This window comes from Chlorocebus sabaeus, chromosome 12, assembly GCF_047675955.1.
Source record: "Chlorocebus sabaeus isolate Y175 chromosome 12, mChlSab1.0.hap1, whole genome shotgun sequence".
Classification (NCBI taxonomy): Eukaryota; Metazoa; Chordata; class Mammalia; order Primates; family Cercopithecidae; genus Chlorocebus; species Chlorocebus sabaeus.
The window spans coordinates 65,381,926-65,406,671 of NC_132915.1; the positions used below are offsets into that span (position 1 = coordinate 65,381,926).

The 24,746-nt window shown below is 38.1% G+C and overlaps 1 protein-coding gene across 5 annotated transcripts in view; it reads left to right on the forward strand.

The window, feature by feature from the left end:
- Positions 1-14,675, forward strand: part of MELK (maternal embryonic leucine zipper kinase) — a 104,902-nt gene extending 90,227 nt beyond the window's left edge. For all 5 annotated transcript variants that reach the window (XM_007968721.3, XM_007968724.3, XM_037998249.2 and 2 more), the window contains 5 exons: positions 2,066-2,297; positions 6,411-6,507; positions 7,627-7,795; positions 11,817-11,920; positions 14,153-14,675. In XM_007968721.3, the coding sequence (XP_007966912.3) occupies positions 2,066-2,297; positions 6,411-6,507; positions 7,627-7,795; positions 11,817-11,920; positions 14,153-14,330 (780 nt within the window). In that variant the 3' untranslated portion in view covers positions 14,331-14,675. The remainder of the gene's footprint in view (positions 1-2,065; positions 2,298-6,410; positions 6,508-7,626; positions 7,796-11,816; positions 11,921-14,152) is intronic.
- The last annotated feature ends 10,071 nt before the right edge of the window (positions 14,676-24,746 follow it).

Genomic DNA, 24,746 nt, shown 5'->3' on the forward strand with positions numbered 1-24,746 from the left:
CGCGCTCAGTGTGCTTTTTCTTAAAAACAGTATTTATATACATTTGTAGGGTACAAGTACAGTTTTCTTACCTGCATAGTGGTCAAGTGAAAGGTTTTAAGGTGTCACCTGAATAATGTACATCGGACCCCTGAAGTAATTTCTCATCACCTGCCCCCTCCCATCTCCTCACCCTTCCAAGTCTACATTTTCTGTCATTCCACTCTCTACATTCATGTGTACACCTTTTTATAGCACCCACTTATGAGTGAGAACATGCAATATGTGTCATTCTGTGTCTGGCTTGTTTCACTAAGATAACCTCCACTTCCATCCATCTTGCTGCAAAAGATAGGATTTCATTCTTTTTTATGGTTGAATAGTATTCTTTCTCTCTCTCTCTCTCTCTCTCTCTCTCTCTCTCTCTCTCTCTCTCTCTCTCTCTCTCTCTCTGTCTCTGTCTCTCTCTCTCACATTTCCTTTATCCAGTCATCCGTTGATGGACACTTGGGTTGATTTTGTATCTCTGCTATTGTGAGTAAGTACTGTGATAAATATACAAGTGCAGGTATCTTTTTGATGTATTGATTTCTTTTCCTTTGGGAAAAGAAGTAGAGGGAATTGCTGCTTTTGCATTGTCCATATTATCTATCTCTGCAACTTAGAATAGCCTTATGTTGGACTTACTTTATTTCATTTTCTGTTTCCTTAAACCATCTTTCATGTATCTCATATCTTTTTCTCTCTTGACTACATTCAGAGTAATTTCAGATTTATATTTCTATTCAAATGTCTCTATTTCCTTTATTCTGTTATTTGGCATGTGCATTGAACTTTTCATTTTTATCATGTTTTTATTTCTAGAAGTTTTTATTTTTCAAATCTATTTGAACAGTTTTGGTAGTCTTGTTCTTTTCTCACATTTTTGTTTCGCTATTTTAAACATGCAAACATATTTATGTTCTGTATTTGATAATTTTAATATCTGAAATCTTTATGCTCATAGTGCTTGTGTCTTTTGGAATTTCTTATGTAGGTTTATTTTTCTTTGAACTCTATGGGAATTATCTGAGGCTTGGGTTAAGGTCTTGAGTTGGGTTGGACTGAAGCTTTTCTTTCAGGTAGGAGTTGTGCTTGCTTCTACCAGGTTCCTCGGGCACAACCAGCCTAGGACTACTTTAAGTTAAATTTAGGCGTGAGGTTTCTGGGACCATGCAGGTTGTATTAATTTGGACCTTTATTTATTTGAAGACTGGCCTGTGTTTACTTACAAATTATTAAAAGAAGCTTCATTTTTCTCCTCCCTCAAAACCAAGACCAAGACACTCTTTTTCTTGCCTATTCCCTTTGAAGAGCAGATTTATATTTAACTCAGCCTTTCATTATAGTTACAGCGCTTCCTGGCTTTACATGGGAGCTTTGGATCTAACTCACCACCTTGCAGAGGCCCAAGGCTTCTGTGGCTGTAGAAACACAAGCTCGAGGTTATCAGAGATAGAAGATAGATGCCCTTAGGGCAGCAGAGAGTTTCAGCCTTGGTTACACATTTGGATTCATTCTCAGGTTTTTAGTTTGGCCTCTCAGGATTTTCCTTACTCTCTTGCAAGCTCAACCATAAGTTTAAAAGGATTAAAAAGTATTTTTTATCCAACATTTCTGTTAGAGTAGTTAATAACATGTTTTTTCTGCCCTAATTGCTGACTAAACTTTTTTTTTTTTTGGATATATATCAGAGGCAAGCCGTGACTATCTATAGATTATGCCATAATGCCATAATCTATCTAGGTATGGAAAGCATTTCTTAGCAATTGATTTGTGGCCATTCACAATATTGCCTAGGATCTGAGTATGTATATACACTCAACCTGTATCATGTTGAAAATTACTGTCAGTAGAACAGACTAAAGTGATCTACATGTATTAAAGAAAACTATATATTTTCAAATTTCCTAATATTGTCAATAATACCTTTTGATAATTCATTTTAATAAATAGTACAAGGTAGTTTGCAAATGATTAAGGAATGTTGTAAAGAAATTTACTTTTCTTCTTCAGTGTGCTTTATCAAGTAACTTTTTTTTTCCAGTCTACCAAGTATTGGACAGAATCAAATGGGGTGGAATCTAAATCATTAACTCCAGCCTTATGCAGAACACCTACAAATAAATTAAAGAACAAAGAAAATGTGTATACCCCTAAGTCTGCTGTAAAGAATGAAGAGTACTTTATGTTTCCTGAGCCAAAGACTCCAGTTAATAAGAACCAGCATAAGAGAGAAATACTCAATACACCAAATCGTTACACTACACCCTCAAAAGGTATTTGCTAAGTGAATTAAGCAGTAAGAAGTTTCATTTTTCTTACCACATTAAGTAAACGTATAGCAGGTCAGAAATGACTAGCATTGCTTTCAGGAATTTCTAGAAGTCAAGCTGCTTTTTTATCATGTTGTTTGCATTAGTTGAAATGAAAGCATATTTGTCAATTTCAATTTCTTCTCAAATGATACTGAGTTTTTCCTCTTTTTCACATTTATAAAATTGAATCATAGCATCGTAGGATATCAAAGCTGAAAGGCAAATTAGAGTTCATTTAATCCAACTCCCTTTTTCACAACTAAGATACCTGAGACTCAGAAGGAGTGAAGTGATTTGTCCAAGGTCATATACCCAGGTTTAGACCTTGCACGCCCCTTTACCCCGACTTACGACTCAAGCTGATGCCTCCATTGAGCCTTTACTTATCTGGAGATCCAGTTCTGGTGTCTGGTCCTGTTCTGCCCTATGGTATTACTGCCTGTCCTTAACAGACAGGGTGAATCTGTGATGCCCTTCCAGATATCTGTCTTTGTCCAGTTATTACAACTTCCTCATTTCCCTTGGTTTCCTCTTCAGTTTAGTCATCACCAGTTATTTAAACCATTTCTTTTATGATACTTCACTGTTTTGGTTGCTGGCCTCATCTGGACACATTCTATTTGGTCAGTCTGCCTCTTAGAATACAGTGCCTAAAACTAAACTGAGTTTTCTAGACTGGGTCTCACGAGGATAGGGTGGTAAGTGTCATGACAGTAGAGACTCTCTGCCTTGTTTATTGTAGCATGGCATGGTCTGTAGTAGGGGCCATACCTGTCTGGTACATAGTACATAGTACTAGGCCTGATGCCTAGTACATAATAGGGGCCATATTTAATGTAATGAAATCATAAGAGCCCAAAGGAATTTTATTTATGGTGATCCTGTTTGTGTCACGTTAAAAAATGTTACCTAAACTTTATTAGCCTTTTTTCCCCTAGCAATTGTGACCTTCTCTAGTTTTAAGATTCTAACAAACCTAAACTCTGGAGCATTGCCATGTGAACTGCTGTGAAACCACATCCTACCTTTGTGCTTCTAGTTCACTCATGTAGCTTGTAGCCGGTTTGAGGGGTTAACTTCTTATCTATAAAGATATTACGGAAGACGTTGCCAGAATATTTGCTAGAAGTCCCATTTTTATGTTAATGACATTTTCCGTTTCATCAACTCAAATAACACTTTCCCCCCAAAATGTGAGACCAGTTTGGTGTCGTGTGTGTGTGTGTGTGTGTGTGTGAGAGTGTGAGTGAGATGGTGGGTGGGGGGGGGCGGTGGCATTTCCTGTGGTTGTTATGAGAATTCAGTGAGATAGCGTCTACCCTGCAATGGTAGCTGCTATTGCATTCTTTCCCAATGAAAGGGTCTCTTTCTGTTCTTTCTCTTACTGTAAATACAATACCCTCTGTGAATCATGGGATTGGGCAGGGAGATAAAATGGACCTCAGCTCACCTTAGCTCATTCAAGGCTTTTTTTTTTTTTCTTTTTTTTCTTTTTTTCTTTTTTTCCTTTTCTTTTTTTTAAATTTCTTTGAGATGGAGTCTCACTCTGTTGCCCAGACTGGAGTGCAGTGGCGCGATCTCCGCTCACTGCAGCCTCCGCCTCCTGGGTTCAAGCAGTCCTCCTGCCTCAGCCTCCCTAATAGCTGGGATTATAGGCGCCTGCCACCACGCTCGGCTAATTTTCGTATTTTTAGTGAAGATGGGGTTTCACCACATTGGTTAGACTGGTCTCGAACTCCTGACCTCAGGTGATCTGCCTGCTTCAGCCTCCCAAATTTCTGGGATCATAGGCATGAGCCACTGTGCCCGGCCCGGGGCTTTTTTATTTTAAAAAACTTTTAGTGCCATAATCCCTTCCATTATTGACATTTTTTACTTTTTGTGTAACTCTGAAGGTTTTACAGTGTGGGTAGTTTGGAATTTATTTTACAATCTTGAAATATTATCAGTTGACATATGTTGTCATGACGAGAAAGATTGTGTTGGTCAAAGCTGTTATTATTGGTCGTTTCTCTTTAAACACAAGAGCCACTTAAGGAAGCAAGTGGCTGAAGCCATGATTGCTAGCTTCCATTGGCGCTTTGCTCCTCTCCTTTCCTTTCCTTCCCCTTCCCCTTTCCTTTTTCTTTCTCTTTCTCTTTCTCTTTTTCTTTTTTATTTCTTTTTCTTTTTTTTTTGAGACAGAGTTCCACTCTTGTTGCCCAGCCTGGAGTGCAGTGGCACGATCTTGGCTCACTGCAACCTTCGCCTCCCAGTTTCAAGCAATTCTCCTGCCTCAGCCTCCTGAGTAGCTGGGTAGCTGGGATTACAGATGCGCACCACCATGCCCAGTTAATGTTTTGTATTTTTAGTAGAGATGGGGTTTCAACATGTTGGGCAGGCTGCTCTCGAACTCTTGACCTCAGGTGATCCACCCACCTCGGCCTCCCAAAGTGCTGGGATTACTTTGGGATGAGTAATCCCAAAGTAAATTTGGGGTGAGTCCACCATGCCCAGCCCTGCATTTTACTTTCATTGTGAGTTATTTTTGACATAAATATTAATTTCATTTTTGTCACTCCTACACAATGCAGGCATTGGCAGTTTGTTGAAGGTCAGTTCTGTATGGTGATAGATACTGTCTGTATACAAAGATGAAAACCGTTTTTATAGATCTTTCTGATTGCTCTTATTTTCTTGTTCTTGTGCAAAGTGAGAATATAGCCAAATAGTCATAAACAAAACTAAGCCCCTAATCTCTTTTACAAACTTTGATATTATATCTTTGTTTTTATAGTGTGAATATTATCTGTAAAGGGTATAAAACTTTTAGATCATGAGCTAATCAGCATAACCAGATTTGTTAGTACAAATTTGTCACAAACTATCTGGAATGCAAGTACCCTACTTAGAATAAAACATAAAATTCTGGAACAGAGAATATAAAAAAAATCAAAGCTTACATCTCTTTTTTTTTTTTTTTGAGATGAAGTCTCACTCTGTCTTCCAGGCTGGAGTGCAATGGTGTGATCTTGGCTCACTGCAACATCCGCCTACTGGGTTTAAGGGATTCTTCTACTTCAGCCTCCCAAGTGGCTGGGATTACAGGCACCCGCCACCAGGCCCGGCTAATTTTTTTGTATCTTGAGTAGAGATGGGGTTTCACCATGTTGGCCAGGCTGGTCTCGAACTCCTGACCTCATGATCTGCCCTCCTCGGCCTCCCAAAGTGCTGGGATTACAGGCGTGAGCCACCGTGCCTGGCCAAAGCTTACATCTCTTTAATAACTTATGTTAAGCTTTCACAGGGGTCTGTTCTTTTTGCCTAACATGAGTTTAATCGGGCTGTGAATTGAATTAACACCTTTTAATATTAGATCAATTAAAAGCATAAATTGGGCCCTTGTATAAATACAGATTGACTTTTATTTTTAGAAAAAGAATCAGTAATTATGAGATTTGTATTTATATGATCTGTTTAGATTTATCATATGATGCTTATAATAAAATTAAAAGCATGGCCTCAATTTGCAGTGAAGAAAAAAAAGAAGAGCCACACATACAAGGCAAAATGATTTTTTTTTTTTTAATTATACTTTAAGTTCTAGGGTACATGTGCATAACGTGCAGGTTTGTTACATATGTATACTTGTGCCATGTTGGTGTGCTGCACCCATCAACTCGTCAGCACCCCTCAACTCGTCATTTACATCAGGTATAACTCCCAGTGCAATCCCTCCCCCCTCCCCCCTCCCCATGATAGGCCCCGGTGTGTGATGTTCCCCTTCCCGAGTCCAAGTGATCTCATTGTTCAGTTCCCACCTATGAGTGAGAACATGCGGTGTTTGGTTTTCTATTCTTGTGATAGTTTGCTAAGAATGATGGTTTCCAGCTGCATCCATGTCCCTACAAAGGACACAAACTCATCACATGGAAACATTTCTTGAAAGAATTAGAGCCTTTGACATCACAGGTCAAGTGATTATACTATTTCTGAGTCAATGAATAATGTGATACATGCATTATTATTAATAATAGAAATTTCAGAACCATAGTATGTGCTGCATATGGATTGTGTTTGTTCTGTTTCTAATAGCTAGAAACCAGTGCCCGAAAGAAACTCCAATTAAAATGCCAGTAAATTCAACAGGAACAGACAAGTTAATGACAGGTGTCATTAGCCCTGAGAGACGGTAAGTGTTTGGTTTTTTTAGGTTCTAATCTTTAGTATATGTAACCAGATTTCCTTTTGCATATATTAATAGACGTGATTAAGGTAAATCATCACATAGATTCTGTTGGAGAGTAGGAATATCTGTTTATATGTGGATGACCTGTGGCCATTCCTGTACATGTAGCCACTGCCTTCCTCATGGGGTAGAATCGTGAAACTGATCAGCAGTAGGACGGCACCTTAAGTACAACAGGCTGGGAAGACAGTGGCCCTCACCCCAGCCAACTAGTTGCCTCTCTGAGGCCCATCTTACCCTTCTCTTCGGCCAGTGAAATATAGATATCCACTAACAGATTGTAGTCCTCCCAAATCGTAAAGATACTCACTGTTGTTTCAAAGAAAATCCTCTGTATGAAAAATTCTGCAGCATAGGTAACCCTTCAAGTTGCTATTCTTTTATAGCAATTTCTTAAAGGCGTTGTCTATTTTAGAGACAATTGGGAGAATTAGAATGTGAACAGGGTATTAGATATTATGGAATTATTATTAATTTATTGATGTGATAATGGTATCATCTTTATGGAAGACAACATCCTTATTCACTGGAGATGTATACTGAAGTGTTTCATAGTAAAGTGTCATGATATCTTCAGATGAGTTACTTTCAGATGGCTTAGCAAATAAGTAAATTTAATGTATTACCTATATACATTAAATTTATGTATATAGATATATGCATTGATGTATATATATCAGTATATCTCTATATACATATGCACATTAATGTATTATCTGTATCCATGCAGAAAGCAAATGTGGCAAAATATGAACAATTGTTGAATCTAGGAGGATATACCGGTGTTCACTGTACTCTTCTTTGAACTTTTCTATATATGTGACATTTTTTAAAAAGGAAGGGGATAAATAGTTTTGCTGAGTGGCAGTTGCCTGGTGGAAGGGTGACAGCTCCTGTCCAGGAGGAAATGGCTTTGGTGCTTTCTGATGAGGAGAGAGGTGATCTGGCCCTGGCATACCTGAATGAGGCACCCTAATGTGTATGAAGGGACAAAAGTTCGCCCTTGCGGATCCCACAGGCCGGAGGCCCCGCTCTCCTCATGCCTTTTTTGTTTTGTTTCAGGTGCCGCTCAGTGGAACTGGATCTCAACCAAGCACATATGGAGGAGACTCCAAAAAGAAAGGGAGCCAAAGTGTTTGGGAGCCTTGAAAGGGGGTTGGATAAGGTTATCACTGTGCTCACCAGGAGCAAAAGGAAGGGCTGTGCCAGAGACGGGCCCAGAAGACTAAAGGTAAGCAGGCTGGAATTCTTTCATATGGATTTCAGAAGCTGACTGCTAATGGACTGCCTTTTTTTTTTTAAAGGTACTGAGAATTTATTAGTGTTTTTCTATTTGAGTATTTATTCACTTAGTTAATATGTGTTTTTTGAGCAACTAAAATATGTATGTTACTGTGCAGTCAGTAAATAGATACAGTCACTCCCTTCAAGGAGCAAACAGCTATCATTCAAATATTCAAGAGCAGTTGGAGGGATTGGTCACAGGGGCAACATGGAGGTGAGGAAGCAGTGGGCACAGGTGGAGAACTGAGAGCTGCCTTAAGGAGGGGGACTTGAGCTTAGTTGTGTCCCTGATTCATGGATACTGTGTAGGCCCTTGAAATATTTGAATGCATGGGAAGATAATTGGAGTTTTGAGTGTGGTGTGTGTCAGGAAAACAGTGAGTGACAAGCGGGGAAGGTAGGCTGGAAGGGCCTCAAGGCCTGGCTAAAAAGGTGTGGATCTTATTTAATAGACCCAGTATGCTTTAAAAGGGTTAATGTGTCACTGGTGTGGACAATATATTTGGTCAAGGAAGGAAAGGAAAAATAAACTATTAGTTGATATAAAGTACTTTTTATTCTCTTGGATTCTCTCTGAGCATTCATTCAAACACCTAATGAATACATGTTTGTTTGGTGGAAGGGGAGTAATTAAGAGGTAAAGGGACGAATGAGACACAGCCCGTGTCCTTGAGGAACTCTTAGGCTGGCTGTGAAAACGGGCTGGGATGTTGTTCTGACACACTGGGCTCAGTGCTATAGTAAAAACACTTTCCAAGAGGTGTGGGCCCAGAGCCGGGGAGATGGTAGTGTGCCCATCATTTGGGGACTGGGTCTGTGTTTAGGTTTTGCACTGAGACTCTCGTAATGAGCACATCTGGGTGGTTTGAGGGAAGGAAAATGCTGAGCTATTGGGCAGAAGGGTGTTTCAGAGGAGAATGTTCTGAGATCTCATTTGTGTTCTGTCTTAAAGTGGAAGAAGATAGGATTTATCCACTAGCAGTCATTGCCTTGAACTTATGTAGTGTGCTGAGAAGTTTACGTTACATATGGCTGTTTATTAGGCATATTTTATTCTTTTGTTCTGAAATTTCTCTGGTTGGAGATAGTTAAGTATTTCAAGCACTGACACTGGGGTTTAAAAAAACCATAGTACCATTGCACTGAAAAATGTTAAATAAAATTAAGGAAACTAGTTCAACCATATATATGTATATATACATTATTGAGAAGCTAAGCAGTTACCAAATACTAATGGATAATGTTCTAAAAATGGTCATTATGTAAATATTTTGGAACCTGAATGCATTTTTCAATAGAAACTACTGAGGTATTAGTTGGCTTTCTAGGGAGTTCTCCAGTACTTCCAGAATGTAGGAGAAAAACCACAAGATTGGGAATGAGAAGACCTGGGTTCTGGCTCCAGCTTTGTACTATATAGCTTTGATAAATCATTTTATTCCTGATCTCCTCAGTTTCTTCATTTGTAAAATCTGGAAAAATGCGTACCCTGGCAACCTCACAAGGCTGGGATGTAGAAACAAGACTCTACATATGGGATGCTATGTGGCGTATTAAATGCTTTATTAGTGTAAGGTGGTATTTCCAATATCAAGGATTACTACCAGTGTTGAGCACTTTACCCCCCTCATGTATAGGCCCATGGTCTAATTAGCAGAGTCTTAAGATGAAAAACTTTAACTTTAGATCTTTAACACTTTTTATTGCTTTTAAGTTTTTGCAAAACTGAAGGACTTTCTTTGGGAAATTAACCTTATTTTTTTCCACCAACTTTAAATACTGTACTAAAAACTATACACTTACCAGAAGAGCTGCAAGGATAGTAGAAATAATACTTTAGTTTTTTAAGATAGCAAATCATATGTAGTTATGTCCTCTTTTGGAAGCAGTCTATTAAAAATCCAAAATTTAAATAGATAAGTTAGGATTCATTCTTTATTTTACCAAAGCAGTAATTTATATTGTGATTTGAAGGTGTTCAGTTTATTATTAATATCATCTTGACAGAGCCAATTTAGTTTGGTGAAAAGAGTGCTGGATCAGGAACCAAGAAAGAGAGGGTCCCTTCGTTAACACTCAGTTTCACAACATTTGCTCTATGGGTGTATTGTGTGCACTATTATTTATCTGGTATTTTCTTTTTTTTTTTTTTTTTTTTTGAGACGGAGTCTCGCTCTGTCGCCCGGGCTGGAGTGCAGTGGCCGGATCTCAGCTCACTGCAAGCTCCACCTCCCGGGTTTATGCCATTCTCCTGCCTCAGCCTCCCGAGTAGCTGGGACTACAGGCGCCCGCCAACTCACCTGGCTAGTTTTTTGTATTTTTTAGTAGAGACGGGGTTTCACTGTGTTAGCCAGGATGGTCTCCATCTCCTGACCTCGTGATCCACCTGTCTTGGCCTCCCAAAGTGCTGGGATTACAGGCTTGAGCCACCGCGCCCGGCCTTATCTGGTATTTTCTTTATGTTGACACTCCTTTAACAAATAGATTTATAGAGCTATAACTGATATGTAATAAACTTGCAAATATTTTATTTTATTTGTTGTTAATTTTTTGAGGCAGAGTCTTGCTCTGCTGCCTAGGCTGCAGTGCAATGGCATGATCATAGCTCACTGCAGCCTCGACCTCCTGGGCTCAAGTCATCCTCCTGCCTCAGTCTCCTGAGTAGCAGGGACATGTACCACCACACTTGGCTAAGTCTTAATTTTTTGTAGAGACAAGGTCTCACTATGTTACCCAGACTGGTCTTGAACTCCTGAGCTTAAGTAATCCTCCTGCCTTGGCTTCCCAAAGTGCTGGGATTACAGTCATGAGCCACCACACCTGGCCAACTGTGCATATTTTAAAGTACAATTAATATGCTTTGGCATTATATATAACATCTGTGAAACCATTACCACAATCAAGATAATTTTTTAATACTCAAATTTATTTAAAAGGAAACATATATCATTAGGGGTTTTTTTGTTGTTGTTAATTATATTTTCTAAATCAGATGGGAACAAATACATATTTAATACAAATATGTTTTCTAAATCAGATGGAAACAAATACATATTTAAAAATATTTATCCATGTGCCACCCAGAATTACCTTGTCTATCTTTTCTATTTTATATCACACTATGAGAAGCACTACCTTAAGAAACTTATATCTCTTCTTTGGGCAATAGGTTCTTATTTTGAAAAGTTGAATACTTTTTTTCCTCAGCATTTTATTTATACAGTGAACTAAAACCTGAAAGACATAGAAACTAAGGTTTTGTTTGACAGTGAAGGTACTTACCAGAAAGGGAGGGATTTTTGTGTGTCCAGGACCCACTAAAACAGTGCTTAGTACATAGTAAATATTCAAAAAATAGTTGTTGAATGAATGAAGGATAAATATCAATTAGGAATGAAATTATCTCTGAGAATTAGGCTCTCAGTCAATGAGAAAAAATAATATGACATTACTTTTTTAAAGGAATACCTGTTACATTTATTTCCTCATAGAACTGTCATAAAATCAGCTCCTAGAACTCTATAATATTCTTTAAATAATCCAGAAAGAATTAAGGAAACATATCCAACTAGGTACAAAGCAAACTTTGTATGGTGTTTATCTTTCTGTGGTATACATTTCAGGACTGTTAATGTCTCTTAAAATAGTGTGGGAAGGGGAAAACAAGCACAGCTCAAGCAGTTAGATGGATGCTCTTTAATATTTATTTCTTTAAAAGGATTGGTAGGAGAGGAAGATGAAAGTATGAAAAAGAAGCTATGGATGTGGTTACTAATAACCATCATTTCTCTAAGCTTTCCCAGTGTGCCATGAACTCACTAAGAGTTGACTGTAAATTCCTTTGGTATTTTTCAGGAAATAGTTCCATTTGAAATGGTACTATATTGAGGAGTTTTAGAACTCTTGATCTGCTGTGATAGTCTTTGTGTTGATGTAAAAATTTACTTCTCTTCTTTTTCTTTTTTAAGCTTCACTATAATGTGACTACAACTAGATTAGTGAATCCAGATCAACTCTTGAATGAAATAATGTCTATCCTTCCAAAGAAGCATGTTGACTTTGTACAAAAGGGGTAAGAAGCACATTTACAAGCTGTTGCATTTATTACTTAATGTCTTTTGGACTTTGAGAAAATAGGGGTTGGTTAGGTGCTGTGGCTCATGCCTGTAATGCCAGCACTTTGGGAGGCTGAGGTGGGCAGATCACTTGAGGCCAGGAGTTCAAGTTCAGCCTGGCCAACCTGGAGAAACCCCATCTCTACTGAAAATACGAACAAATTAGCTGGGCATGGTGGTGCATGCCTGTAGTTCCAGCTGCTTGGGAGGCTGAGGCATGAGAATCACTTGAATGCGGGAGTGGAGGCTGCAGTGACCTGAGATCACACCACACTGTACTCCAGCATGGGTGACAGAGCAAGACTCTGTCTCAAAAAAAAAGAGAAAATAGGAGTTGATCTCCCCACCCCTGTGCTTTAGAAAAAATATATTTCTCCCACCTCATTCCAAAAGCTTTTAAGGTAGTGTTACTGCTTATAATTTATTCTCTTTTGTTTGGTTCAAGCTATAAAAGTTTTAGAAGCATAGATATTGTTCCACTTTCAAAGTTAGACTTTTTGTTTCAAAATAGGAAAATTCAAAATTCTTCTGGCTTTCTTGTAGATCCTCTATTTTCCTTTGATTTTCTGCTTTACAATAATATTTATAAATTATAATTAAATTTGTGAGACATTTCAAACAAATCAGGGATTTATATAGAATCCTTCTCTTCATGATTGGCTATTTTTCAGGGCTGGATTTTCAGTGCTTTAGGAAGTTTTTTCACCTTATTTCTCTCCTTTTGAAGGAACTGCCATCAAAAGCTCCTTGGTTATGATCTCCTGGGTCTCAATAGCTAGGCCTCTTCTGGTTACCCAAGATGGCCATATTTCTAAGCATTTCCATTCGATTATTTCCCTTTAAAATTTCTTTATTAAAGCAGCCAGTAGAGACACGCATGGATTTAAACATGTAAATAGAATAGTCAATATAGAGTAAGATTTTAAGAAACATTCTTGTACAGATATAATTTTACTTTTTACTTGCCTGTAAATGTTGGCAAGCATTCCTTCTATGAACCCTGGCATTCCTCTCAGGCTTCATTAGAACACATCTTTCCCACTCTGATCTCTTCTTCCTGCGTGGGGCTTATGAGCCTCTGGGCATATCTCTGTCACAGGCCTCTCAATGATCTGTTCTCTAACATGTGACTAAATTGTTCTATGCCTCATCTTCCTGTCAAGAATCTTAACTACAGGGTACTCCTTTTGGCATTTCTGATGTTGACTGCTTATTTTTGAGAGATCAAGCCTCTTTCCCAAAACACATGACTAAGTTACTAAGAAAAAGAATATTTTGGTACATAACAGTGTGAAACAGAAAAAAGTGCGTAACAGAAACAATGTAACTTCTCCACACATCTGCAGAACAGCACCTAATCAGGAACCCTTAAGTATTTAGGGAATTGAAACTTAAAATCAGTTCTATTTATTGAAGATTAGTAAGACAAAACTCTAAAATAGAATGTAAACTAATTAAAAATTATTTACATGAATTAAATTTATCCAACTTTTCAGGGTCATACATATGTCTTAAGATGAGTTTCAGGCTTCATTTTGACTGGGCCTTTCCATTCTCAGAGTAGATAATGCGGCAGTTCTAGCTATAAATGCTATACATTTCAGTTATGGGAATATATCATTTCCTTGGGCTTTTTCTTCTGCTTTTCTTTCTGCCATAAAGTGATGTGATGATCATAACCTCTTATTACTAATTAGAAAAACCTCAAAAACACGTGCCTTTTTGACAGGTTAGTGGCTTCAGCTTTATCTATATGAAAGACAGAAGTTTCTGACAAGGCTCACACATACGAAATGTTATCTTTATTGCACTTTCCTTTGTTGTGAATGTTGTGGAAATGCCCAATGTTTGCGGATTACACTGTTGAAAGGGTTACGTAAAGAATGCCAGATTTCTTGAGCATGAATGGCATGTATAGCTATGAAATAGGGGCTTTTCTTTGGAGCAAGGGAGAATTCTAATAAAGCCTTTTCATGCTTATTCTTAGGATCCTAGTTCAGTTTCTGGGAAAACACCAGTCATACTCTATTACTAAAGCATAGTTAGGTTATTTGGAAACTGTAAACAATAATACTTTGCTTAATATGAAATAATGGTTCATTTCCTCCACTGGCCTCCTAGAGGCTTAGAAAACTCTTATACAGAATATGGTTCTCCTACTAACTAGCTTCTTATCTTGTTTTTTGCAGTTATACACTGAAGTGTCAAACACAGTCAGATTTTGGCAAAGTGACAATGCAATTTGAACTAGAAGTGTGCCAGCTTCAAAAACCGGATGTGGTGGGTATCAGGAGGCAGCGGCTTAAGGGCGATGCCTGGGTTTACAAGAGATTAGTGGAAGACATCCTATCTAGCTGCAAGGTATAATTGATGGATTCTTCCATCCTGCCGGATGAGTGTGGGTGTGATACAGCCTACATAAAGACTGTTATGATCGCTTTGATTTTAAAGTTCATTGGAACTACCAACTTGTTTCTAAAGAGCTATCTTAAGACCAGTATCTTTTTGTTTTTAAACAAAAGATTATTTTGTGGATGAATCTAAGTCAAGCCCATCTGTCATTATCTGTTACTGTCTTTTTTAATCATGTGGTTTTGTATATTAATAATTGTTGACTTTCTTAGATTCACTTCCATATGTGAATGTAAGCTCTTAACTATGTCTCTTTTTAATGTGTAATTTCTTTCTGAAATAAAACCATTTGTGAATATAGCAGGCTTCTCTTCTTTGTATTTGATTTTGATCCAAATAAAACCTCAAATGGCTTCCTGACTATTAAGTAGAGACTATTTGGAGTATGTTTTATCTGTTATCAAATATGCCTTGGGCAGAAAAACAGATAAGAATTCATTTGCATAATTTTTTCCTGTCTCTGATTTAAGTAGGATTTATTGAGATCGTTAACTAAGTCACAGCTGTGGTTACCAGAGTTAAACAACACATTTAATATGTTGAATAAAAGAATATTGACTTCAGTAAGTATGTTTGGTCAACAAATAAGTATCCAAACTATGAACCCCCCCTGAAATGTTACTTTATGGTAATTTCCCTAAGTCTCAATGTTGGCCCCAAATTTGTATTTTTATTTCATTTTATTGGTCTCTAAAGGCTAGAACTCAAGTTATATTGGTATGGATTTCACCAATTAAACTAGTTGGAGGAAAAATAGCACTCCTTCTGGTCAGTAGTGAAGGGAATGTTTTGTCATTCATTTATTCAATAAATGTTTACTAAGTACTTACAAGCTTTAGGTCCTCAGGCTGAAGCTGCTACTGTCTAGTAAACCCAAGGATTTCAGAGTCTGTTAGCAGGGACAGATGTATTTGTAGCATAGCGGGACTGACCCACTTTGCATGGAGTTAGAAATGGATTCTTGAAAGAAACAGCATTTGTCATTGAAGGATATATAGGAGTTCAGCAGAAAGAGAAGAGTGAGGAGTGTGACTTTTTTCTTTTCTTTTTTTTTTTCTTCTGAGACTCAGTCTCACTCTCCCAGGCTGGAGTGCAGCAGCGTGATCTCAACTCACTGCAGCCTCGACCTCCTGGGCTCAAGCAGTCTTCCTGCTTCAGCCTCCCAAGTAGCTGGTAGTATGGGCATGTGTCACCACACCCAGCAAATATTTTTAATTTTTTGTACAGACAGGGTCTCACTATGCTGCCCAGGCTGATCTCAAAACTCTTGATCTCAAGCAGTCTCCCACTTCAGCCTTCCAGAGTGCTGGGATTACAGGCATGAGCCACCACCCCAGCTTGGGACATGACATTTTTGAGAGAACAATATGTGCAAAGACAGGGAATTATAAAATGTCATTATGTGTTTGGGGTGGAAGCGGGAAATGACAGTAGATGAGTATCAAAGTTTAGATGAAAGTAAGTCATGAAAGTACTTGAATGCCCCATTAAAATAAGTGTTTTGGCAAAGGAGAGCTGTCAAAGGATTTTTAATTTTTTAACAACAGCTTTATTGCGATGTAATTCATATGTCATAATATTTACTCCTTTAAAGCCTGTACAATTCAGTGGGGTTTTAAAAGTATATTCAGTCCGGGTGCCATGGCTTATGCTTGTAATCTCAGCACTTTGGGAGGCCGAGGTGGGTGGATCACCCGAGGTCAGGAGTTTGAGACCAGCCTGGCCAACATGGTGAAACCCCGTCTCTACTAAAAACACAAAAAAGTATCCAGGTGTGGTGGCATGTGGCTGTAATCCCACCTACTTGGGAGGCAGAGACAGGAAAATCACTTGAACCTGAGAGGCGGAGGTTGCAGTGTGCCGAGATTGTGCCACTGCACTCCAGCCTGGGTGACAGTGAAACTCCGTCTCAAAAAAAAAAAAAAAAAAGTATATTCATAGTTGTGCAACCATCACCACAATGTCATTTTAGAACATTTTTATTATCTCAAAAAGAAGCCCCATACCTGTTAGTGGTTACTCCCCTTTCCCCACCACCCCCCTCCGGCCACCACTTACCTACTTTCTCTTTCTATGAATTTGACTGGTGTGGGCATATCATATAAATGGAATCATACAATATAAGACCTTTGGGGTTTAGTTACTTTTACTTAGCATAACATTTTCAAGATTCGTAATGTTGTAGCATATATCAGTACTTCCTTTTATAGCTGAATAATATTCCATTGTATGGATATATCACTATTTATCACTTGATAGACATTTGGATTGTTTCCACTTGGCTATTATGAATGCTGCTGTGAATGCTTGTATATAAACAACTTTTGTGTAGACATATGTTTTCATTTCTCTTGTATGTATACCTAGGAGTGGAATTGCTGGGTCATTTAACATTTTGAGGAACTATCAAACCGTTTTTCCAAAGCCACTGCACCATTTTATGATCCCACCACTGATGTATGAGGGTTCTAACTTTTCCGCATTCTATCAAACACTTGTTATCTGTCTTTTTAATTTTAGTCATCCTAGTGGGTGTGAAGTGGTATGTCATTGTGGTTTTGATTGTCTTTTCCCTAATGATTAATGATATAGAGCAGCTTTTAATACGCTTTTAGCCATTTGTATATCTTTCTTGGAGAAATGCCTATTCAGATCCTTTGCACATTTTAAATTGGATTATGTTTTTATTGTTGAATTCTAAGAGTTCTTTATATATTCTAGATATGTCTGTTACCAGATATATGATAATATATATGATATATGATATGCAAATGTTTTTTCCATTCTGTGGGCTTAACTGATCGTGTATTTTGAAGAACAAAAGTTTTTAATTTTCTGAAGTCCAATTTACCTATTTTTATGAAATATAAAAGTATGATTAATTTTTCCCTATGGGAAGTGGTGTGGTTTGAAATAGTGATTCTCAGAAGTTTTTGACCACTAGCCACAGCAAGAAACAAGTATACGTGATGGAAACACTTGTAGTGCATTAGTAGTATCTATCTCATTTGCTTTTAATTTACGTTTCCCTAATGACTTTAGGATCCATCACATATAAACATATATGAAGCACTGCTTAGCCTTACTAAGTGACAGCATATTCCGTTTTCTCTTATAAATGTCTACTCTGACAATTGTAATCTTTAAATTGGAGTTCTTTAGTACATTTACTTTCAAATTAAAATCCTTTTGGGGGATCAGGCTTATTGAGATATAATTTACATACGGTGGAATTTACTCTTTTTAGGTGTACACTTTGATGAGTTTCGATGAATATATGTAGTTGTGTAACTACCACCATAGTTGAGATTAGAATGTTTCCATCACCCTAAAAAGTTTCATCTTGCTTTTTTATAGACAATCCTTCCTTCTCCCAGGCTCTTGCAGTCACTGATAGTACTTCCATCTGTATAGTTTCGTTTTTTTCCCAGAGTATTATATAAGTGGAATCATTTACTACATGGGACTTTTGGGTATAACTTCTTTTCATTTAGCATGATGATTTTGAGACTTATCCATGTGGTTGTCTATATTAGTAGCTCATTTTTTATTGTTGAATAATAGTTTGAATAATATTGTTAACAGTAGTCAATTGGATATACTAAAATGTGTTTATTCACCAGTTGAAGTACTTTTGAGTTTTTGCTTTTGGGGTTTTATTCTGCTATAATCATCCGTGTGCAGGTTTTGATGTATGCATGTGTTTTCATTTCACTTAGGTGAATATCCAGGAATGGAATTAATGGATCCTGTGGTCAGTGTGTGTTTGTAGAAGGAACTACCAACAGTTACTAGCACATATGAGAGGTTTTTTTGTTTGTTTTGTTTTCTTTTTAAGACAGAGTCTCCCTCTGTTGCCTAGGCTGGAGTGCAGTGGCACGATCTCGGCTCACTGCAACCTTTGCTTCCTGGGTTCAAGTGATTCTCCTCCCTCAGCCTCCTGAGTAGCTGGGACTACAGGCACATGCCACCACACCCAGCTAATTTTTGCATTTTTAGCAGAGCCAGGATTTCACCATGTTGGCCAGGCTGGTCTTAAACTCCTGACCTCAAGTAATCTGCCCACATTGGCCTCCCAAAGTGCTGGGATTACAGGCATGGAGCCACCGTGCCTGGCCTGATTCTTTTTCTAAGTCATGTCAGGAAAAATATTGATTCTTTTGATTCGTGAATGTGGTATTTGGTCGTCTTTAATTTGTGTCATCAGTGCCTCCCATGTGTTTTTGATGCCTTTGAACTGGTGTTTTTAAAATTTCAATTTCTAATTGTTCATTATAGAAATACAATTGGGTTTTATATATTGGCGTTGTATTTTGCAACTTTCCTAAACTCACTAGTAATTCTAGTAGCTTTTTTTGGTAGATTCTTAAGGATTTTCTGTGTAAATAGTTATGTCATCATTTGTGAATAAAGCCATTTTATTTCCTTTTCAAATTTTGTGCCTTTTATTTCTTATTCTTACCATATCACATGGGCAAAGACCTCCAGTATGATGTTGAATAAAGGTGGTGAGAGAAGACATTCCTGCTTTGTTCCTGATCTTATGGGGTAAGAATAATTCTTTTACCATTAGGTATGATGTTAACTGGGTTTTTCATAGATGTTTGCCATCAGTTCAATGAAGAGCCCTTCTATTCCTAGTTTGTTCAGATTTTTGTTCATGAATGAATGCTGAATTTTGTCATATCCTTTTCCTGTATCAAGATGTACATGGGTTTTCTCCTTTTTTTTTTTTTTTTTTTTTTTTGAGACGGAGTCTCGCTCTGCTGCCCAGGCTGGAGTACAGTGGCGCAACCTCCGCTCACTGCAAGCTCTGCTGCCTCCCAGGTTCATGCCATTCTCCTGCCTCAGCTTCCCAAGAAGCAGGGACTACAGGCGCCTACCACCACACCCGGCTAATTTTTTTGTATTTTCAGTAGAGACGGGGTTTCACCATGTTCGCCAGGATGGTCCCGATCTCCTGACCTCATGATCCGCCCACCTCAGCCTCCCAAAGTGCTGGGATTACAGGTGTGAGCCACCACGCCCAGCCATGGGTTTTCTCTTAAATTTGTTCATATAGTGAATTACGACCAATTTACTTTTAATATAATTATATAGTTGAATTTACAATTTCCATTTCACTATGTCATAGCATTGTCTTCTGGTTTCAATCATTTGTTTTGAGAAATCAGCTGTCAGTTTTTTTGTTGCTTCTTTGAAGGTAATGTTTCTTTTCTTCTGACTGCTTAAAAAATTATTTTTATTTGTTTCTGGTTTTCAGTAGGTTGACTTTGATGTACATTTTTTTGTTTGTTTTGTTTTCTGGAATTTATGCTGGTTGGAGTTTGTTGAGAGACTTGAATCTTTATGTTGATATCTTTTATCAGTTTTGAAAAATTCTCTACTGTTATCTCTTCAAATACTGCTTCTGCTCTAGTCTTCCTTCTGAGGCTCCACTTAACATGTAAGTTAAACCTTTTCCTTGTGTCTCACATACTTTTATTCCCTTTTGTATGTTTTCCACCCTTTGTGTGCTTCAGTTTACTTACTAACATGTCTTCTAGCTCATTAACTTTGTCGTCTTGTTGTGTCTAATCTGCGGTCATACTTATGTATTGTTTTTATTTATTTTTATTTATTTATTTATTTATTTTTGAGACGGAGTCTCGCTCTGTCGCCCAGCTGGAGTGCAGTGGCGGGATCTCGGCTCACTGCAAGCTCTGTCTCCCAGGTTCACGCCATTCTCTTGCCTCAGCCTCCCGAGTAGATGGGACTACAGGCGCCTGCCACCACGTCCAGCTAATTTTTTGTATTTTTAGTAGAGACGGGGTTTCACCGTGTAACCAGGATGATCTCGATCTCCTGACCTCGTGATCCGCCCGCCTCAGCCTCCCAAAGTGCTGGGATTACAGGCGTGAGCCACTGCGCCTGGCGCTTAGCTCCCACTTATAAGTGAGAACATATATTTGGTTTTCCATTCCTGAGTTACTTTATTTAGAATAATGGCCTCCAGCTCCATCCAGGTTGCTGCAAAAGACATTTCATTCCTTTTTGTGGCTAAGTAGTATTCCACAGTGTATATATACCACATTTTCTTTATCCACTGGTTGGTTGATGGACACTTATGTTGGTTCTGTATCTTTGCAATTGCGAATTGTGCTACTATAAACGTGTGTGCATGTGTCTTTTTCATATGACTTCTTTTCCTTTGGGTAGATACCCGGTGGGATTACCAAATCAAATGGTAGTTCTACTTTTGGTTCTTCAATGAATGTCCATACTGTTTTCCATAGTGGTTTGAACAAACATATTTTAATCCATTTTTTTCTAGTTCTTTGCAGGAGCGTTAATCTGCCACAAACTATTCTATCCTACTTTGAGGGAGAAGTCTCTTATTCTTAAATATGCAGATTAAAGCTTACTCAGTTTATTTCATGATACATCGATTAGTTGCAACCTACAGTTTATGAAATGCATAAAGGATAAATGTGTGAGACAAATCCAGGAGATGGGTAGAATTATCAGATTTTAGGAAGCGTTTAGTTGTCAAAGGGGAATGAGATGGTGGAATGAAGAATGCGCTGATGTTGCTGACTCAGACATCCAGGTGGATAGGCAAACCATTTACCACGATGGACTAATAAAACAGGAGAGGGATCTATTTTAGAGAATTGAGATTAAGTTTACTTTTGTACACATTGAGTTTGAGATACCTATAACATCCAGGTGGGAATTTCTGATATGCGGAAAGAATCACTTATTTAGAACCCAAGAGAGAGATGGCAGCTGGAGCTGTGAATTTGTTACTCATTAGTGGATAGGTAGAAGTTTTCAAATCAATTTTATACATTTTTTAGTTAATCACATCAATTCAGCTGACAAATGCCATTCTACTACCCATCAGGCTGGCTCAAGTAAAAACAGGTACTCTGCTAGTTAGGCTAAATCTTTTCTTTCTTTCTTTCTTTTTTTTTCTTTTTTTTTAGACAGAGTCTCTGTCACCCAGGCTGGAGTGTAGTGGCGCGATCTCGGCTCACTGCAACCTCCGCCTCTCGGATTCAAGCAATTTCTCATGCCTCAGCCTCCAGAGTAGCTGGGATTACAGGTGCACACGACCGTGCCTGGCTAATTTTTGTAGTTTTTTTTTAGTAGAGACGGGGTGTCACCATGTTGGCCAGGCTGGTCTGGAACTCCTGACCTCAGGTGATCCCCCTGCCTCAGCCTCCCAAAGTGCTGGGATTACAGGCATGAGCCACCACCCCTGGCCTAAATATTTTCTTTAAGGAAAATAAAACATCAATGGTTGCCATGTCATCTAAAACCTATCATTTAATTCTAATTCTATAGAATCACTTGGAAAATTAAAGGAATATAGATATGAGTTAGACAAGTGAGCTGGGCTAGTTCCTAAGAGGCAAATATGATCAGGTTGTTGGCACTAAACTAAATCTGCACAGTTGTAAGTCTGCCTCATCATCCACTGGCCAGCCACACCTAGGCTTCTTTGTAGGGCATTTAGGGATTTTACATCCAGAGGAAGGCACTATGAAGAGATGATAAGGGAACTTACAGTTGAAGAAATTAAGCGTTTGGAACCTGAGAAAACTCAGGGCATTACCCTCAAATATCTAAATGACTGTCATGTGCGGGAGATTATGAGACTTGTTTTAGCAGGCTGTATTGGGGTTCTCTAGAGGGACAGAACTAATAGGATATATATATAGAGAGAGATATAGTATTAAGTTTAGTATTATTAAATTTATTAATTATTAACTTAATTAACTTAAGTATTGAGTTTATTAAGTATTAACTCACACAATCACAACGTCCCACAATAGGCTATCTCCTGGCTGAGGAGCAAAGACAGCCAGTCTGAGTCCCCAAACTGAAGAAGTTGGAGTCTGATGTTCAAGGGCAGGAAGCATCCAGCACAGGAGAAAGAGGTACGCTGGAAGGCTAGGCCAGTGTAGTCTTTTCATGTTTTTCTGCCTGCTTTATATTCTAGCTGCACTAGCAGCTGATTAGATGGTACCAACCCAGATTAAGTGTGGGTCTGCCTTTCCCAACCCACTGTCTCAAATGTTAATCTCCTTTGGCAACACCCTCACAGACACACCCAGGATCAATACTTTGCATCCATCAGTCCAATCAAGTTGACACTCAGTATTAACCATCACACAGGCTGAGTTAAGTCCAGTGAGAAGTTGGAGGTAGAGATTATATCTTACTCATCTTTGTGTTTCCAGCATGTAGTAGAGTGTGGAACACATCAGAGGCTCAGCAGATGCTCATAAAGTTGAATCACATTGAACTTGAGGTCACACTAAAAAGCTTTCAGAGACCACTCAAAGCTACCTGACAAGAGAAAGGGCTGCTTATACAGTGGTTTCCTTGTTGTTGGAGTTCTTCAGACATGTTGGACAACCATTCGTGGGATGTTGTCATAGAAGGGATTTAAGTATTGAACTAAATCCCATTGTCTTAAAAGCTTCCTTTAACCTTAGCATCTGTGATCCAGTAACAATATGGAAGATAATGGATCAATTATTTGGGTGTTTGTTGGCTGTAATAGGGAGAAATAAAATAATGAGCACAGCAGCGATCATATATCGAGCACCCACTATGTGCCAGACACTGTGCTGAATAATTTATATCAAGGATCAGCAAACTATGGCCTGTGGGCCAGCCTGTGGCCTCTTTTGCGACGTTTTATTGGAACATAGTCATAGTCACATTGTCTGTGGCTGCTTTTGTGCTACAGTGGCAGAATTGGGTAGTTTTGACGGAGACTGATGACCTGCGAAGTATAAAGTATTTTACTATTTGAACCTTTACAGAAAAAGTTTGCTGACCCCTGTTTTAGGTAAATATAACAACTCTGCATATTATACATATTAGCTCATTAATCTTTACATTAACTCTGCAAGGTAGATGGTGTCCCTTTTTACAGAAGAGGAAGCTCAAGCTCAGGGAAGCAAAGTAATAACTCTCAAGGTCAAATAACTTACAAGTGGTTTGGATTGGAACCAAGTATGGCAGGCTCCAAAGTCCATGTTCTTTCTTATACCAGAAATAGAACTCCTACCTCTCTCCTGAAATTGTACCATATATGAAAGCATGGTTATATATGATATTTATGAAGACATTGCCTTTTTATAGCAGTAATCTTACGCTAACTGTTGAAGTATAGGAAAACTTCACCAATTCAGACCAGATTACTGTGTATTTACTACAGTTGAGTGTTATGTGATTCTTATTTGTTAAAGTAACAAGTTCAGAGTGTTTTCCTCTGAATAAGAATAGAGCCTACTAAGAAAATAATCGAAAGACTTTCAGCTTCTAGGTTCCTCTGTAATTTCATGCATTTTAAAGAACTTTCTGTTGTTGTTATGTAATATAGGGCCTACAGCATTATATAATTAAAAAAAGAAAATCCTGTTCTTTGTAATGATTTATAATGCAAATATTTATTAATAATTGTGAAACTAATCTCTTTACAAACTAGTGAGATTCTGTGATAGTCTTAAAAAATGATGTAATTTAAGTATATCTGAATTTATTTATTTAGGTTGTCCCATAAGCTTCCTGAAAAAAAAAATACAACTTTTCCAATTCTTTCCCTCTTCTCCAGAGGATTACAGGTGTGAGCTACCGAGCCCAGCCCTGATGATTTATTAATAATTATCATTGACTTTGAGATATGTATACATATATTTGAATAAAGGTATATCCTGGGACCCTTCTTCAAACAAATGGTGAAGGTGCACTGAAGAGCAGATTTAGCAGAGAGTAGCAGAAAGCACTGTGCAAGGAGTCTGAAGACTTAGCTTCTAGTTCTGACTCCCACTTACTATCTGTAAAATCTCAGATATCTAAAATCTCTTTTGGAGAGCTTACCTGTTTCCTAACCATCAATTTTCTCATCTTCATAATGAAATAATATTTATCCTGTCAAATAAGATAGTAGATACAATGATCTTTTAGAAACCACAAAGATAAAAATGATCAAGACATCTGGATATCAGGTGGTAGTATTCGTAGTTTTTTTGTTGTTGTGAGTTTTTGTATTATGCAACAGATCTGGGGTGCCTGTTGCCAAGTGTCGGGGCAGAGCCAACTGCAATAAATGTGGAGTGTGCCTCTCTAGACTGTGGTACAGATACAGATGCGACTTCACTGCTCTTTTCCTGCGGGAGCTTTTCCTGGCTGGCCCAATACTCATCCAGCAGGCTCTACATCAGGATTTGGGGTGAACCTTGGCAGAGATTTAGCTTGTTTCTGAGTTAAAGGAACTGAAAGAAGCTGTGGGAAAGGTATGGGAGACTCTGGAAAAGTGACTGAAATGAAGGTACTATGATATTAAGTCCTATATTCATTGGTATTTCCAGA